At 37.0% G+C, this 15,427-nt stretch overlaps 2 protein-coding genes across 5 annotated transcripts in view; one reads left to right on the forward strand and one right to left on the reverse strand.

Moving 5' to 3' along the window:
- Positions 1-551: 551 nt before the first annotated feature.
- On the forward strand, positions 552-12,092 carry LOC140526799 (arginase-1-like). 4 transcript variants are annotated; one of them, XM_072643335.1, is made up of 10 exons: positions 552-770; positions 908-993; positions 3,994-4,066; positions 5,659-5,833; positions 8,350-8,509; positions 8,607-8,642; positions 9,961-10,055; positions 10,633-10,737; positions 10,946-11,082; positions 11,362-12,092. In XM_072643335.1, exons 1-10 carry the CDS (start codon positions 752-754, stop codon positions 11,511-11,513), a joined length of 1,038 nt encoding a protein of 345 aa, XP_072499436.1. In that variant the 5' UTR covers positions 552-751; the 3' UTR covers positions 11,514-12,092. The 4 variants fall into 4 exon arrangements, with proteins under 4 accessions (XP_072499436.1, XP_072499434.1, XP_072499435.1 ...); XM_072643333.1 differs by having other exon boundaries at positions 737-806; XM_072643334.1 differs by lacking the exon at positions 8,607-8,642 and having other exon boundaries at positions 737-806.
- Positions 12,093-12,396: 304 nt separating this feature from the next.
- The window catches only part of LOC140526797 (mediator of RNA polymerase II transcription subunit 23-like), a 39,855-nt gene continuing 36,824 nt past the window's right edge, over positions 12,397-15,427 (reverse strand). The window contains 1 exon segment of the mRNA XM_072643332.1: positions 12,397-14,110. Within this exon segment, the coding sequence (XP_072499433.1) occupies positions 13,937-14,110 (174 nt within the window). The 3' untranslated portion in view covers positions 12,397-13,936.

The following is a 15,427-nucleotide window of genomic DNA, read 5'->3' on the forward strand; positions in this document are numbered from 1 at the left end:
ATTTAATTAATTAATTAATTAATGTAATAAAGAGATGTCTGTTAAATTGACTCATCAGATTCTTTGGTGCTGAACAAGTGCATGCTATCTATTTGGGAAAGCATAGCTAATCATTTTGCTGGGTAAAAATTCATTAGGATGATTTGAATTAGCTAGATTCCTGTAGTTATGTTCATTCCAGTCTATGGTGAGCTCAAGGACAACTAGCTGGGATTGGGGAATTTTGTTGACACAAGTGGAATCCTACTGTTCTGGAGGCGGGAGAGAGTTTCTTTCTCATCAACATAAAGGTAAACAGCCTCAACCCTATTATAAATGGAGCCTAAAGTGCCCTCTATCACTCAAAGCTGCAGCTGGCACAGGGAGAACTACCTGTCTGTCCTTTTGGAATTGTTGACCTGAAAACTTTGTTAAGAAAAGGCAGCAGGCTAAATGCATACATTTTATGATTTAATTAATTAATTGATCAATTCCCCATTAAACAAAACAGTAACATAATGCATTATGGAGCCAGAAATATTCTGGCTGCCTTAGTACAGAAATTGACTGTCTTAAGTACATTTTGCCATGAGGAAGGAGTTCTCTTAGATAAACACATTGCAAACAAAGTGGTATCTTCTTTCTGTAGCATGTCTCTGTGAATTAAGATAAGGAAAAGGTCCCATCACCCAGATAACAGACATCTTGTCCTAAACAGGCCTTAACAGAGTTTGGCAAAAGCTGAAGTTACAACCCAGGCCTTATCACTAAGATGCCAGAAGAAGGGTCTGGTAAGGAAGTCCCATTTGTTTGCTTGACATCAAAAGGTATCCTCTAAGTTAAGCAAAGGAGACTATTAGGTCCAGACTCTTCTTAATTCAAACTTTGGCCCTTATTAAAGTCTAAAATTTATATTAAATATTAACAGAATACAGAGAAGAGGAGGATCAGGACAGCATGAGTTCCAAGCCAAAGTCAGTTGGGATCATCGGAGCTCCTTTCTCAAAAGGACAGGTAAACAGCCTCATTTGTCATTCTCATTCTTTTAAATGTATAGCTATGGTATGGATTTTGTTAAATGTTTTTTAATGTTTAAAATACATGTCTGGTGCTTTTGATGGTCTCTGGCTGTGTAGACCTGCAGAGTTATTATCAAAAAGTCACTTAATTCTGTGGAACATTTGGAGTTGGGTCACAGCCTAGCTTATTCAACTGCTTCTGATCTCTGCCAAAGTTAATTATATTTGGATCTCTCTCTTGGTTTTTGGTGATCAGGTGGTTTAGAAATGAAAAATAAGTAATTTCATCTAAATTGCAATGAAATTTTAGCACATTAATTCTCCATACTAAAGTGGTTTTTTTTTTAGTTTAAGAAAATGCTGGCTTTAGTCATTTAATCAATGCCTAGAAAACCTCATAAAGTAAGTCAAAATTAGACTATCAATTTGCATAATTTTAGAGTGATTGCTTTATACATAGTGTATTTTTTTGAGTTTAAATGATTTATCTTTGACATTGAACTTTAATGGCAATTGTTAACTGTTAGCCAGTTACCATGTAGATGGAATCTTTTATCAAACAATAGAATTTCTTTTCAGAAAATACCAACAGTAACCTAATATTCAGTTGGCCACTTGGAGCTTTATTATAATCTCACTCGACAATTGAATCATAAAGAACTTGAAGATATTTTGAAAGACATCAAATTCAACTTCCTCATTTTATTGATGAGAAAACTGAGGCACAGAGAGGTTAAATCACTTGTCTCCTTTCTATTTCAATTGAATAATAATAATATTTACATATGGTACTTTAAGAATTATAGTGTGGTTCATCCACTTATTATTTAAGCTCCTATTAGGACAAGACACCTTACATGAACTATCTTTCCTTGCCTCCCACTTTTTAAAAAAATCTCCAACACAAGTGTCTTTTCCTAACGACTCCTCCTGCTCCTCAGAGAACTCTTCCTTGTAAACAAAGAAGTATATTGCATATGAACCATGGTGGTATTTGAGTGACATGGAATATTTTCATGTCATAAAAAAGATAAGTATGAAAAATTCAGAGAAACTTGGGAAGATTTGCATCAACTGATGCAGGGGAAACAAGCTAAAGAATAAATTACACAAGGACCACAATAATTTAAAGGAAATCAGCTCCTTTTCCTGCTATTGGCAACAGCTTTCTTCCTTTCCTTTCTCTCTTTGTTTTCTTTCAAGCTTTATTCACAGTGAGCTGGTAGGAGAAGACAAAGAAACTATCTCTGCACTTTGCTTTTCGGCTCCTCTCACAATCAGTCATCGACTAAGGGAGAAAAGGGTGAAGATTGACACTACATGGGAAGAAAGAAGTGAGCAGTACGGAGGAGAAAGAAGGGAGACAATTATTAGATTCAATTTAGCAAACTTTTATTAAGTCTCTGTTATATGCAAGGCATTGGGTTGGGTGCTGTCATTACCAACACAAATGTGAAACAGTTTCTGCCTTCAAGATCATGCTATATTCTATAGGCTAGAAACAGTAGACAGAAAAAATAATGAAAGAAGGGAGCTTGGGAAGAGGGTGTGTGTGTGTGTGTGTGTGTGTGTGTGTGTGTGTGTGTGTGTGTGTGTGTGTGTGTGTGTGTGTGTTGAGGGCAGAGTGAGTTTGGATTTATTACTATAGGTTGCCACCTGCAATTAAACTAGTCTGGTTTGTTTTGGGGATGAGAATTTTCCTTTTGTAATGATTCATTAAGGGTGAATCTAGATTACCACAGAGAAGGGCTGGCCTGCTAAATGATTATCTTCTACACATTTCATAACTAAACTCCTTGAGGGCAGGAGCAATTTTAGATTTTATCTTTATACCCCCAGTGCCTAAGATAGTGTCTGGTGCATAAGAGATACTCCATACTTGCTGGTTGGATGATCGGTTGATTTCTATAGTCAAGACAGGATGTTTCTGTCGACCAAAGCTACTAAAAGCAGATTGCTCAGTAGCATAGCCTTAGAGGTCTGAAAAGGAGGGCTTGGAAAAACAAGATATAAAATAAGGAAATAGAGACCTTGAACTTGCTTAAATATTTTGACAACTACGTTTCAATCCAATTGGATCCTTTGTAATCCTATGTATTTCATCTTATGTATTTTAAATCAAAGGATAAAAGTTTCCTCTATCAGAGTCAGAAGCTAGGGGTGGAATCTATTTTTCTGAAAGGCAAAACATTAGAGGAGTTCATAGGTTTTATCAGACCAACAATGGGGTCCATGGCAAAAGGTTAAGGATCCCTGATCTAGAAAGAAATCTAGTAACAGTACCTTTCATGAGTTTTGAGGAATAAGAAGAAGAAGCTAGAATTCTCCTGAATCTCAAATCTGGACTTTTATCACCTACAAGTGTGGAAAGAAGAAACTGATTTATCTTACGGGTCCAAGAAACACGTACTTCTGTTCTGCATCCTAGGGCAGGACAAGAGGGCCCCCTTGTGGACAAAGTAGACTTGCTCTGGTTTCATTTGTTAGCATCCCAAAGCATAAAGGAATATCTGAGTAAGTAACCCAGTGTGCTTCTAATCAAACACATCAGTCTGTTACTTTTTGTGGCTTCCTTTTACTTTGACAGCTAGAAGGGATTCCTACAGAACAGTATAATTTGTATGAAATTTCTTGAATCACCTCTGCACCATTTTTTTCAGTCACATCTATTTTGGCTTCAGTTAATTATCTGTTGAGTTATATTTATATATCCACATAAAATCTTTGGAGAAATTTTTTCACTATTCACTCTCCAAAAAAAAATGAATCTTATATAGTGGGGGGAAAAAAGATCCCTAGCCTGAAGGATCTCGCAATCTGAGGGAGACACCCTGTAAACCTCTATATACAAGCAATAGTATATGTAGTCTATGTAGCCCTTTCGATTCAAGTATTTCAAAAAGATCATATGTAACAGGTGACATCCATTTCTTTTCAGACTTAAGATATAAAAATGATTCACATCTGAATATATTATTTTTTTTCAAATCCTCAGCCACGAGGAGGGGTGGAAGAAGGCCCTACAGCACTGAGAGAGGCTGGCCTAATTAAAAAACTTCAAGAACAAGGTAACCACCATCACAGGACAGAGATCATTGTGATTTACTCTCCTCAGTGAAGAAGGAAACAAGTTCATGTCAACGCATGGTGACTCAGGGTAGATCTGCCATTTTCTCCTTTCCAGCTGAAGGGCACAGAGACTGTGAAGAGCCATGAAAAAGAAGGATGAACTAGGGAGGAGACAGAAGCATTCAATAAACATGTGAATGAATGGATCCTCCAAGGGTGGAGTCCATGATCATTTCCCCAAGCCCCACCACATGGGTTGAGATAAAAAGATTAGCAGTGGTCAGGACATTATCTGATGTCCTCTTTGTAGAAATTCACCTTTTGTTGTTTTATTATTTCAGTCATGTCTGACTCTTCATGACTCATTTGGGGTTTTCTTGATAAAGATATTGGAATGGTTTGCCATTTCCTTCTCCAGCTCCTTTTACAGATGAAGAAACTTGAGGCAAATAGGGCTAAGTGACTTGCCTAGGGCCACACAGCTAGTAAGTATCCGAGGCCAGACTTGACCTCAGGTCTTCCTGACTCCAAATTCGGTGCTCTATCCATTTCACCACCTACCTGCCCATAAGCCCAACTATTCAAGGGAAAATCCAGGCTGAAGGCTGGAGGGGTAGGTGGGTTTTTGTTTTTAACCTAGATTTGAGAGAATCAGGTCTAAGGACAATACTAGTCTTATGTTAAGCTTCCTCCTAAGGAACTATGTTTTTAATGGCATTAATATGTGTTTATAAATCTAAACACTTTGCTGTGTCCTATACAGAGCTAAGATTGTAGAACTCTAAGAACTTACATGACATGCCCAAGATCATATAATACAGGCTTTCCAAGCAGCCATCCCCCATTCTGGTTGTACATATAACTTTTTCAGCACTTACACTGCGCAGGTCTTCATGATTAATTTGCTAGTCTATTGGTGTCCATCAGGCCGCCAAGGCTAGGGTACACACCAGCAGCAGAACTTTCAGTTCATGATACTGCTCTCTAGAATCTAGTGTAGACAGAATGGCCAGGTCTATCCTCGCACTTGGTTCTCAATAATGTAGACAAACCAAGCCTTCTCTTTGTGTGTGAAGTAGTTTTTATTTCAAATTATTCCTCCAAAGAAACAAGTCATGGGCATGTTTGAGTTGTGGTCTTAATTAGTCACATGTTATGAACTTCTTTATAACATCAAAATTTCTATCGTGTAATCAGCTGGGGTACTTCCATGATACCACCTTTCCACACAATAATTTTATGAATTATGGCCATCCTCTCCTCCTTCACCCCCCCCCCCAAAAGAAAACCCCTAATCTCTGGATACCAACTCTCTGCAAAAACTCAGAAGTTATCTAGTAATGAAAGTCATCTTGTACTGACATCTTGTACTAGGCAGCTAAGCAGCACAGTGGATAAAGTAATAGCAGCCTACAGGGATGGGGGTGAGGGTGGCAATTGAGGTTATATATTTCCTCATAGGATAACAAAACAGGACCAAGTATTTTTTCAGAAAAAAGTCTCATTTCTGTAGCCTTATGCAGTGTTTTTTAAGGAGTCTAGGTCTAGAGTTGTTGAGGGTAACCTTCGTTTTTGTTTGTTTCCATTGCAGAGTGTGACGTGAAAGATTATGGGAACTTATCCTTTGTGGATGTGCCTAATGACACCCCCTTTCAAATTGTGAAGAATCCAAGGACTGTGGGCAAAGCTAATGAGCAGCTGACTAGGGTGGTAGAGGAAGTGAAAAAGAATGGAAGAACCAGTTTGGTACTTGGCGGGGATCACAGGTCTTACTTTATGATTATCACTGCATCCTCCAGACTTAAATAGTTCTGACTGTACCATTCTAAGAAACTACATCACATGTGGATAGCTCCTCAAGGTTTTTGAAGTATTCACAACTCTGTGAAGTGGGTCATTTCAGTATCATTCCCCTGTTTTGGGGTTGGAGCCAGAACTTGACTCCATATATTTTGGCTCCAAGGTCAAGTTCTTTTTGAGCCCTAAACACTGCTAAGAGAAGTTTGGAAGCTAATGTTGAGTAGAAATCACCAGGAGAATAGGGATGGTAAAAGCATTTATATAGTACTTACTATGTGCTAGGCAACTAGGTGGTGCAGAGAATAGAACACTAGGTTTGGAATCAGGAAGATTCATCTTCATGAGTTCAAATCTAGCCTCAGCCACTGACCGGCTGTATGACCCTGGGTAAGTCACTTAACCCTGTTTGCCTCAGTTTTCTCATCTGTAAAATGAGCGGGAGAAGGAAATGGCCAAGCAAATGCCAAATGAGGTTGTGAAGAGTCAGACATGACTGGAAAATAACTGAACTGAAATTCAGTGTGCCAGACATTGTGCTAAGTGCTCTACAAATATGATCCCATTTGATCCTCACAACAACCCTGTGAGATAGGGTGCCCCCTTTTAAAGTTGAGAAAACTAAAGCAAACACAAGTTAAAATGACTTGCCCAGGTTTATATAGGTAGTAAAACTGAATTTAAGTCTGGGTCTTCCTGACTTCAGCCAGGCCCAAAGCTTATCCCAACCAGTTAATACTTCTATTTTTTTTTTTTAATGTCCATTAGGGTTAGAAGAAAACTACTTACTTCAATATTCTCTATCATTACTTGCAGTGTTTAAAACACAGCTTTGCTACAACAGTAGGTTGTATGACTTCGGACACATCGATCCAGCTTTCTGAGTGTTTCCTCATCTGTAAAGTGGGGATGACAATATTTGCATTAATAATACTTGCAATAATACCATACCTTGTGAGAATAAAATGGGATAGCCTACAGAAAGGTATTTTATAAAACTTTTTAAGTACCATGTAAATGCCAGTTTGTCAGAACCTAAGAATTGTCCTAAAATCTTGCAGTGTTTGTATTTTTAAGACTATCTCAGCGACATTAATGAACAATCAAGCTATTTAAGCAAAACATCAAACCCACGCTTGCATTTCTAAATCCTCTTGGAGAGGTGATAGTTAATTTAGGATTAAGGATTTAGAACTGGAAAGTACTTAACTAGACCAATCAGACAAGTGTACAGACGAGGAGACTAAAGTCCACAGAAACTGAATGAATTGCTCATCTTCATGCGGTTAGTTACTAGAGTTGAGAGTAGACCCTATATTCTCTGACTTCAAATTTAGAGCACTTTACCCTGCTCTAAATTCCTTTTGAATGTTCATAGATCACAGGACAGGTGGGATGTAACTTAGAGGTTTTCTTGTCTAATTTCTTCATTTTACAGATGAGAATATTGAGGCCCAGAGTTTCTAAAGGACTTGCCCAAGATCATGCAGGTAGCAAACAATAGGGTTGGGATTCAAGTCCAGGCTCCAGACTCCAGTGCCCTTTCCACTATTATACCTGGTCTCTCTTTTGCTAAATGGTAATTGAATTGTAACAAGAGGGAAGTGGACTTTGGACTTCTGTATTTAATCAGATCCCTTACCTTTGTCCAACATGTTTGCTAATTCTTCCATCCATGTACAGGACAACTGAGGTGGATAGATGTTAGAGACTCTGATAATGTCAGAGGGACAGATGATGACACAAATGACATGAACATGGATGTGATTATTCATTGAGTCGGGAAAGAGGAATACAAAATTTAAGCATGGAATTTCCAAGGGGAACAGGACAAGAGGTCATCCAAGCTACATGAGCTCTTTTGGATACTCAGAATTATCTCTCTTACGCTGCAAAAATTGAACCACTTAGGATTTAAAAGGAAGTAGAAAGTGTGAATTTAATAAAAGCTATTTAGGTTTTCAAGGCTCACAACACTAATGTGAAAGATTCATTCTTAGGTAACTCACATTAGGGACTGTAATATTTATTAAGCAGGGCTGGATGGGATTAGACAGTAAGCAAAGAGTTAACCTGAGAATAAGATTGTCACAGAACAATTTATTTGCATGGTTGATATTCTTACAAACCCATTTTCCCTCCTGCATTTTTGCTGAATTTTAGCTACTATATTTGGGCAGGATCAAAAACAAAAAACCAAACCTGCTATCACACAATGTAGTAACTTCAGGGTCAACATCAAGTAATTACTATTTAGCATTAAATATCATGGGTAAATGACACTGCTGTACACAATTATAACTTCTTTCTGACATGCCTTTCTTGTTGAAATGACCCACTGGACACTCCTCTTTCTCTCCCCCCCTGCAAAGTTATTGTGATGTTCAAAGGAAAGTTTAGCAGTGTCTTTTAAAAAGTAAACTTGTCACATACTTTGTAAAGATGGTGTAATCTCTATGGTTACACAACTTTTCTGTTTCCAAAGTTTGTCGATTGGAAGTATCTCTGGCCATGCCAAAGTTCATCCTGATCTCTGCGTCATTTGGGTAGATGCACATAGTGATATCAACACTCCTCTGACAACCACAAGTGGCAACTTACATGGACAGCCTGTGTCTTTCCTTCTGAAAGAATTAAGGGAAGAGGTAAAGAAATATGTTCGAATTCTGTCATCTGAATTAGTTTTTAGAAACTTGAACAGATGGGAGAACTACTACCCCTGCACCATTTTGTTTTTAGCAGGACTCTCAACCACCATGGTTTTTTACAATGAGGCAAGTAAGTGGCATAGTGGTGGGCCTAGAGTCTGGGGGACCTGAATTCAAAACTGGTCTGACACTCTATTAGCTGTGTAACCCCGGGCAAGTTACTTACCCTGTGCTGTCTCAGTTTCCTCATCTGCAAAATGGGGATAATAATGGTAAGGTGTGAGGATCAAGTGAAATAAATATTTATGAAGTGCTCAGTACAGTGGTTGGCACATAAGTGTTTCACAAATGCTCTTCCTCCAACCAATGTCTAACCCAGGTGGTTGAGATCTTTACAAGTCCAGATGCATTCTACTAAGTGCTCAGTCCATTCCATGAGATATCTCAGATGGTGCACTTGGATTACACGTATGTAGGTTTATATTAACATAGCATTAAGACGAATAGTATGTTAAGTCTCTGGAAAGTATTATTCCTAGGAGGAATTATTCTTTCTTAAGGAACTTATATAGGAGATGGAATTACATATGAATTTAATTTTTTGTTGCTATTGCCAACTAAAACTTCTATTACTTAATATTAAAGGTACAATTATTATTTTATACTTCACATGAAGTTGGTCTTAATTCATTAAAGGAGGCTAACTAATCCTGCCTGAGAATTTTCTAATAATACATTGACAGAAATGTAGTGATACTAGATGCCCGGAAGTAAAGTCTTATGAAGTCGCAAGAGAGTATTCAACCAAATCTGCAAACCATCTGATTAGCATGGATGAACCAACTGATTGTCAGGGTAGGTCTATGCAGAACAGACAACTGTCTATAAAAAATGCTTTTAAGGACCACCAAAAGATTCAATTGCTTCAAAATAGCTGCTATAATGCATGGATTCTCTTAGTCCACTCTCTTTTTGGTTAAGGAATTGTGCCCAGAAAGTCCAAGTTTAAAATCCACCCAAGTAGGGCAACACCTCTGACCCTTAGCACTAAGACATTCCTATGGGTCAGAACATGGTAACACAGAATGGTTCAGTTTATCAATCAATCCACTAGTTGTCACATTAGAAAATAGGCCTCTGAGGGAACTGATGGGATGTATAAATTCTAATGAGCCTGAGGAATGGCATGGGATTCAGAATAGTTAGTGCCACAGAATTCCTGAAGCCAGAGTCCATGAAGGAGGATTTTTAAGTATTTCTCACAGAATACTGTTTAGGACCACCTCTTTTATACAGATATCTGTGTGTGTGTGTGTGTGTGTGTGTGTGTGTGTGTGTGTGAGTGTGTAGCATTTTTTTGCATTCTAAATGTGATCTTGTCTATTGAACTTGTAACAGTAAACATGCTTGATTATGAAAGAATAAAAACAAACAGAAGCATTTTTTAGATCCCTGATATCCCAGGATTCTCTTGGGTGACACCCTGCTTATCAGCAAAGGACATTGTATATATTGGGTTGAGAGATGTGGATCCTGGTGAACAGTAAGTGTATTTATTTCTCAGTAATTATTATTTTTTGATAATATTATAGTTTTCCCTATTGATAATAATCCAATTTAGGCAGATAGATACACAATTCATAGGATATAAATGTCTCATGTTTTTAATTGCACAGAATTTAAAGAAGTCCAGGCACAGTTGGAAGCACTCCTGAGCCATCCTTAATTTAGATTTACTTCTATTCAGCTATTAAGAGAATACAAATCCTTCTGGGATACTTAGACGAATCTGTGATCTTACTGTATGTGCTCCCTCTAGTGGTGCAGCCTTCCCATCCCATGTGACAGGTCCATGACCAGTAAGTTTTAAATAGGACTCCATCTAACATGCTAGGCTTTGCTCTCCATCCTTCATTGTATAAAATAACAGTGGAATATAGACTGCCCAGTGGTCTCCCTCTCTCTTGATGAATCATTGACCCAATTTTTTTTTTTACATCTCTCATGATATATTTAATGCCACTGCACCTGGACAAATCTTAATCAGTAATATGCTATAGAACAATTGTGCCCATCATGAATTTCTCCACTGACCTAGATCAATTATCTTTTTTCCCCAGTCGTATCCTTAAAGATCTGGGTATTAAATATTTTTCAATGACTGAAGTGGATAAGCTTGGAATTGCCAAGGTGATGGAAGAAACACTAAGTTACTTAATAGGAAGGTAAGATATTTCAGTTTTTTGTGACTGTAAATACTACTAATGATGTTGTTACAGACATGCACAGGACTGTCATTATTCAAGAATCAATATAGAAAATCTTAAGAAAACAACTTTTGAATTCAGATTAAGCTATACTGGGCTATTAGGTACAGTCCTTATCTACTAAACGTTAACATCTTTCAACTTTTTTTTCCCCTTCCACTTGAAGGAAGAAAAGACCAATTCATCTGAGTTATGATGTGGATGGGTTGGATCCATCTGTGACACCAGCTACTGGCACACCTGTCCCTGGAGGTCTGACTTACAGAGAAGGTCTTTATATTACAGAAGAAATCTGTAAAACAGGTATGCCCAATATCTGAGAAAAAAGAACGTAAATTTAGTCAAATAAAATCCCCTGGGGGGAGGGGGTTAGTTTACAGAACAGTTATTATCTATTTCTCTACTTCAAAATTGTCAGTAGATTAAAAAAAAAACCCCAGCATCTTGTGCATGATACCTCCAAGAATACCATTATAAAGATTGCTGGCAAACTATCCTTTTTTCATTTTTATCCCTCAATATTTTATCGATTTTAAAATCTTGACATCTTACAAAATGTATTTTTACCACGTGTTGTTATAGGGTTGCTCTCGGGATTAGACATAATGGAGGTCAATCCATCCCTTGGGAAAACACCCGACGAAGTACAGCGGACAGTGAACACAGCTGTGGCATTAACTTTGTCCTGCTTTGGAGTAGCTCGAGAGGGCAATCACAGTGACAATAGACTGTAAAGAAGTCTGAATAATTCTGAAAAGGAACTGGGCAGAGGAGGGAGGTAGGAGGTGGGAAGAGAATTGATAAAGATACAATGCTGGCTAAGTATGACCAACTCTGAAAATTGTGCTTAAGCTTACACTTTCCCCAAAGCCTTTTGCCAAATTTTAATAGGTAATTAAAGTTCTAATCCTTTCTTTAGTGTGAAATCAAAGTATTCTTGTTGGCCCTTTAGCTGTAATCAAGGGAAAAGACTTACAGTGACCTTGGGGAAGAGAAATGCAAACTTGAGGCTAATTCATTAATTTGCTATTGGCTGGTTTAACAACATAAACATGTACATAGTGAAAACCGGTAGCAGGAGGCAAACAGCATTAATCTGTTATCTACCATGTGTGCCTGTACATGAAATGTATGCTAGAGACTAAACTCAAACAGATAACAGCAAGGACCATACTCATCCATCTGAGTTTTTAGTTCTTAAGACCCTATGCCTTTCCATTCTTCCACCAGTAATGCTGGAGATTTATTTTTATATGAGAAATCTTAACCTTCTGAAATATTTGCCTGAATAATTAAAGTCTGTGTAGGGGAAATGCCTTGTTATGAAGTTTCTTTCTTCCAACATGTCTGACCACTCACAAAAACACTCTGTCAAATTTATTTTAACACTGAAAAGTAAAATCTACTTTCATCTTTGAAAACTGGGGACAGAGAACTTTTACAAGAACATTTAACTTTTGATAATATACATCCATTTAAAGTAGTATAAACACTTCTCATTTTCATTTTGTCTTCATTCTACTCAATGACTATGACATGTGAAGGACTGTATCATATCAACTTTATCATGAGTACAGTAAATCTCTCACCAAAATAACACTTGAAGTAGTCATGAACTGAAAAATGCCAAAGATCTTTTATTTTCAAAGAAAGATTAACAGATCCCTTAACACTTCCAGGGAATAAAAAAAAGAAAAAAAAAGTCTACATTGTGCAGTATAAACAGCAACGCTTCAGACATTTGGGGTATGGATTTTCTGATACCCTAAAGGGTCAACCCAGCCTACATGGGGTTCAACTTAATGATTTCACTATAAACAAGAATTCTGAACTTGCTGTCAGGAGACCTGAGTTCAAATTGTAGCTCCAATATTATCTAAGTTATTTGGCCTTGGGCTAAATGGACTGTCAGTTTCCTGCTTGAGGGGGAAAACACAACAAAAACCTGTATAACCATTAAAGTACATAAATAAAAGTCATCATTATTTTACAAAATAATTTTCCTTGGGGAAAATTGATTCCCTTTCTAACACATTATAGGCACAGGAATATCTTTTTTAGGGTATTATGTTCTCTTTCATCAATTGTTTTTTCAAATTCAGTCACGTTGTACTGAGAAGTAAATTCAAACCACCAATGGTATTAATAAAGTTTCTTTAATTAAACAATATTTTACACATTTACAAGCTCTGATTTCATAGTTTGCATGTCAAAGTTACACTGCATACAGCACAAAATCCCACAGAATTTTCATTATACAAATATAAAAGTTTCAACATCATAAAATTTTAATTAAGACTGGGCAGTAGAGTCATACCATTATCCAGTTGTGTAAGTCAACCTTGAAACTTTAAAACATGGATTATGCCTCTTTGAAACATAATTTTCTTTGCAATGCCCATGAACCTACTAGATTTTATTCTCTTTGGTGTCTTCTAATCACTCCGAGAACAACTTTGAGTCCATGGATAAATAAAATTATTGCCAATTTATCTTCTTTATTGGAAATAATAGAATATGCCAATGGAAATTTACAATGATCTTTTTTTTAAAATAAGAGTAAAAAACTCTGTCAACCCTTCCTTACCAAAGACAATTAACCAGAAAAGCAGGTTATACAATTACCAATTAACCTGGTTTAGAAGAAGAGGACTAAGGGGAAGGGAATAAGCATTTATATAATGCCTACTATGTTCCAGGCACTGTGCTAAGTGCTTTACGAATATTATCTCATTTGATCTAAAACTAAGTGTTTTACTGTTGGGCACCTTTAAAACAATCCAGGTTTGAAGACTGAATATGCCGCTGAAAATAAAAATTAAAATAAGCAACTAACAAAGGAAGACTTGAAGAGCCTAATAAATAAAATTCAATTGTTCACTACCACCACTATGTTCCCAGAGTACCAGGGATAAATATTCTGGATATCATGCATAAGACTATTCTTCCTTTTTTCTCTTGAGATAAATCCAGATTAGGTAGGTGGTAATGATAGATGTCCAGTAGATCCACCACATGAATCAAAATTAATATGATTTTGAATTTGTTTTAGCCTCCTCTAGCATGGCACGATGCAGCAGGAAACCAGACCAATCAGATTTTTTTCGCCATTTCCAAAGTAATCAGTGCTCCAATTTTCACCATGGGGCCACTGGCTTTATTGAGTTACTGGCAAAGCCACGTTGACTGTCACCTGAGTATGCTGAGGTGCTGGGGACCCACTGGTTATGGTCTGTGGGGGTACTGCAGCTGGTTCCATTTTGCTGATATGTGTTATGAATCGCAGTCTAAGTTTTAAAGCTGGTCTTAAATTGCAGATAATTTTCTCTACCTAAGAAAAGAAATATATATTAAAACATATTAGGTGTCATTTAGACCCATAAATTTCAGACAAAAAACTACAACTTGTTAAATGATACATTTTATGAGGCTAGATCTCTATATAGCCTTAATCACCTGACTAGAAAGGGGAAAGATGAGAATAATTTTCTCTCTAAATAAAAGCAGAGAGAAAAGATTTTTCTTGTTATCTAAAATATTTTTTAAAAAATCCAACCATCAAAGTCCAGGTAAAATTGGAAAAGACTCTTTATAATTTTTAATAATGCCATCTTCCTGAGAATATGGACAAGGTTTCATATTCTACATCATGAACAAAATTTATCAAGTAATTTATTTGGTGTTGTTTTGGCTTAGTATTGAAATGAAATGGGAAATTTTTATTCATAGCACTATGCCAAACTATATCAAAATTTATTGCTTCTCTTTAAATACAAAAAACCCTGTTTTCCTTATGTACTTAGCCCAACTTCTAACTGTCTAGAAATATGTTCCCATCATATTTCTCTCTCCCCATCCATCTTTTTCCTAATTTGAAAGAAAACTACTTCTAAAATCAGTTTTACAGCTTTTCTCAGTTTTAATGGCATTTGCTTAGTCTTTAAAAAGGCAGACAAATAAATTAAAATAACAACAAGAGGGGAAGAGATCTAGACTGCCTAATTACCACTCTCTTCGTCCTTTTATCTGTCTTCCATCCCTGCAAGAAAAGACCTGCCACAAAATAGTGAAAGAATGAGTCGACTTTCAATAAACAAACATATGTTAACCGGGTACATTGTATATGAGAGAGAGAAAATGAGATGAAGACCCTGCTCTTGAGAACTTAAAATCTAATAAAGAGACAAGGCACCTGACAATACAAACTAGAGTCTGGTAGGTGCGTAAGAAAGAAAGAATAGGACTTCGTAGGTCTCTATGGGCTATGTGGAATGGGCTCTAACAGACAGGAATCCAGAAAAGCTTTTTTGGACTGGGCAGAGTGAGATCTGAACTGCCCTTAGCAGATGGGTAAGATTTTACCAAGAGCAAAAGTTGGGGGAGGATACTCAGGGTATAGGAAACAGAGATTCAGATGGGTAAAACTAAGTAAGAGTGTGTTTGGATGACAATAAGTAATTCATTTTGGCTAAAGTTTAGGTGAGGAGTACAAAGTCAAGGAAAGAAATGCTGGAAGACTGAATTAATAAATTCAACAATTATTAAGTATCCATTGTACGTAAGGACAACACAAAATCTTACAGTGTTTTGGGGACAGGAGAAGGAAGACATCAAGACATATGCTAAGTGCTGGGGATGTAAAGAAGGG

This window comes from Notamacropus eugenii, chromosome 2, assembly GCF_028372415.1.
Source record: "Notamacropus eugenii isolate mMacEug1 chromosome 2, mMacEug1.pri_v2, whole genome shotgun sequence".
NCBI classification, from domain to species: Eukaryota; Metazoa; Chordata; class Mammalia; order Diprotodontia; family Macropodidae; genus Notamacropus; species Notamacropus eugenii.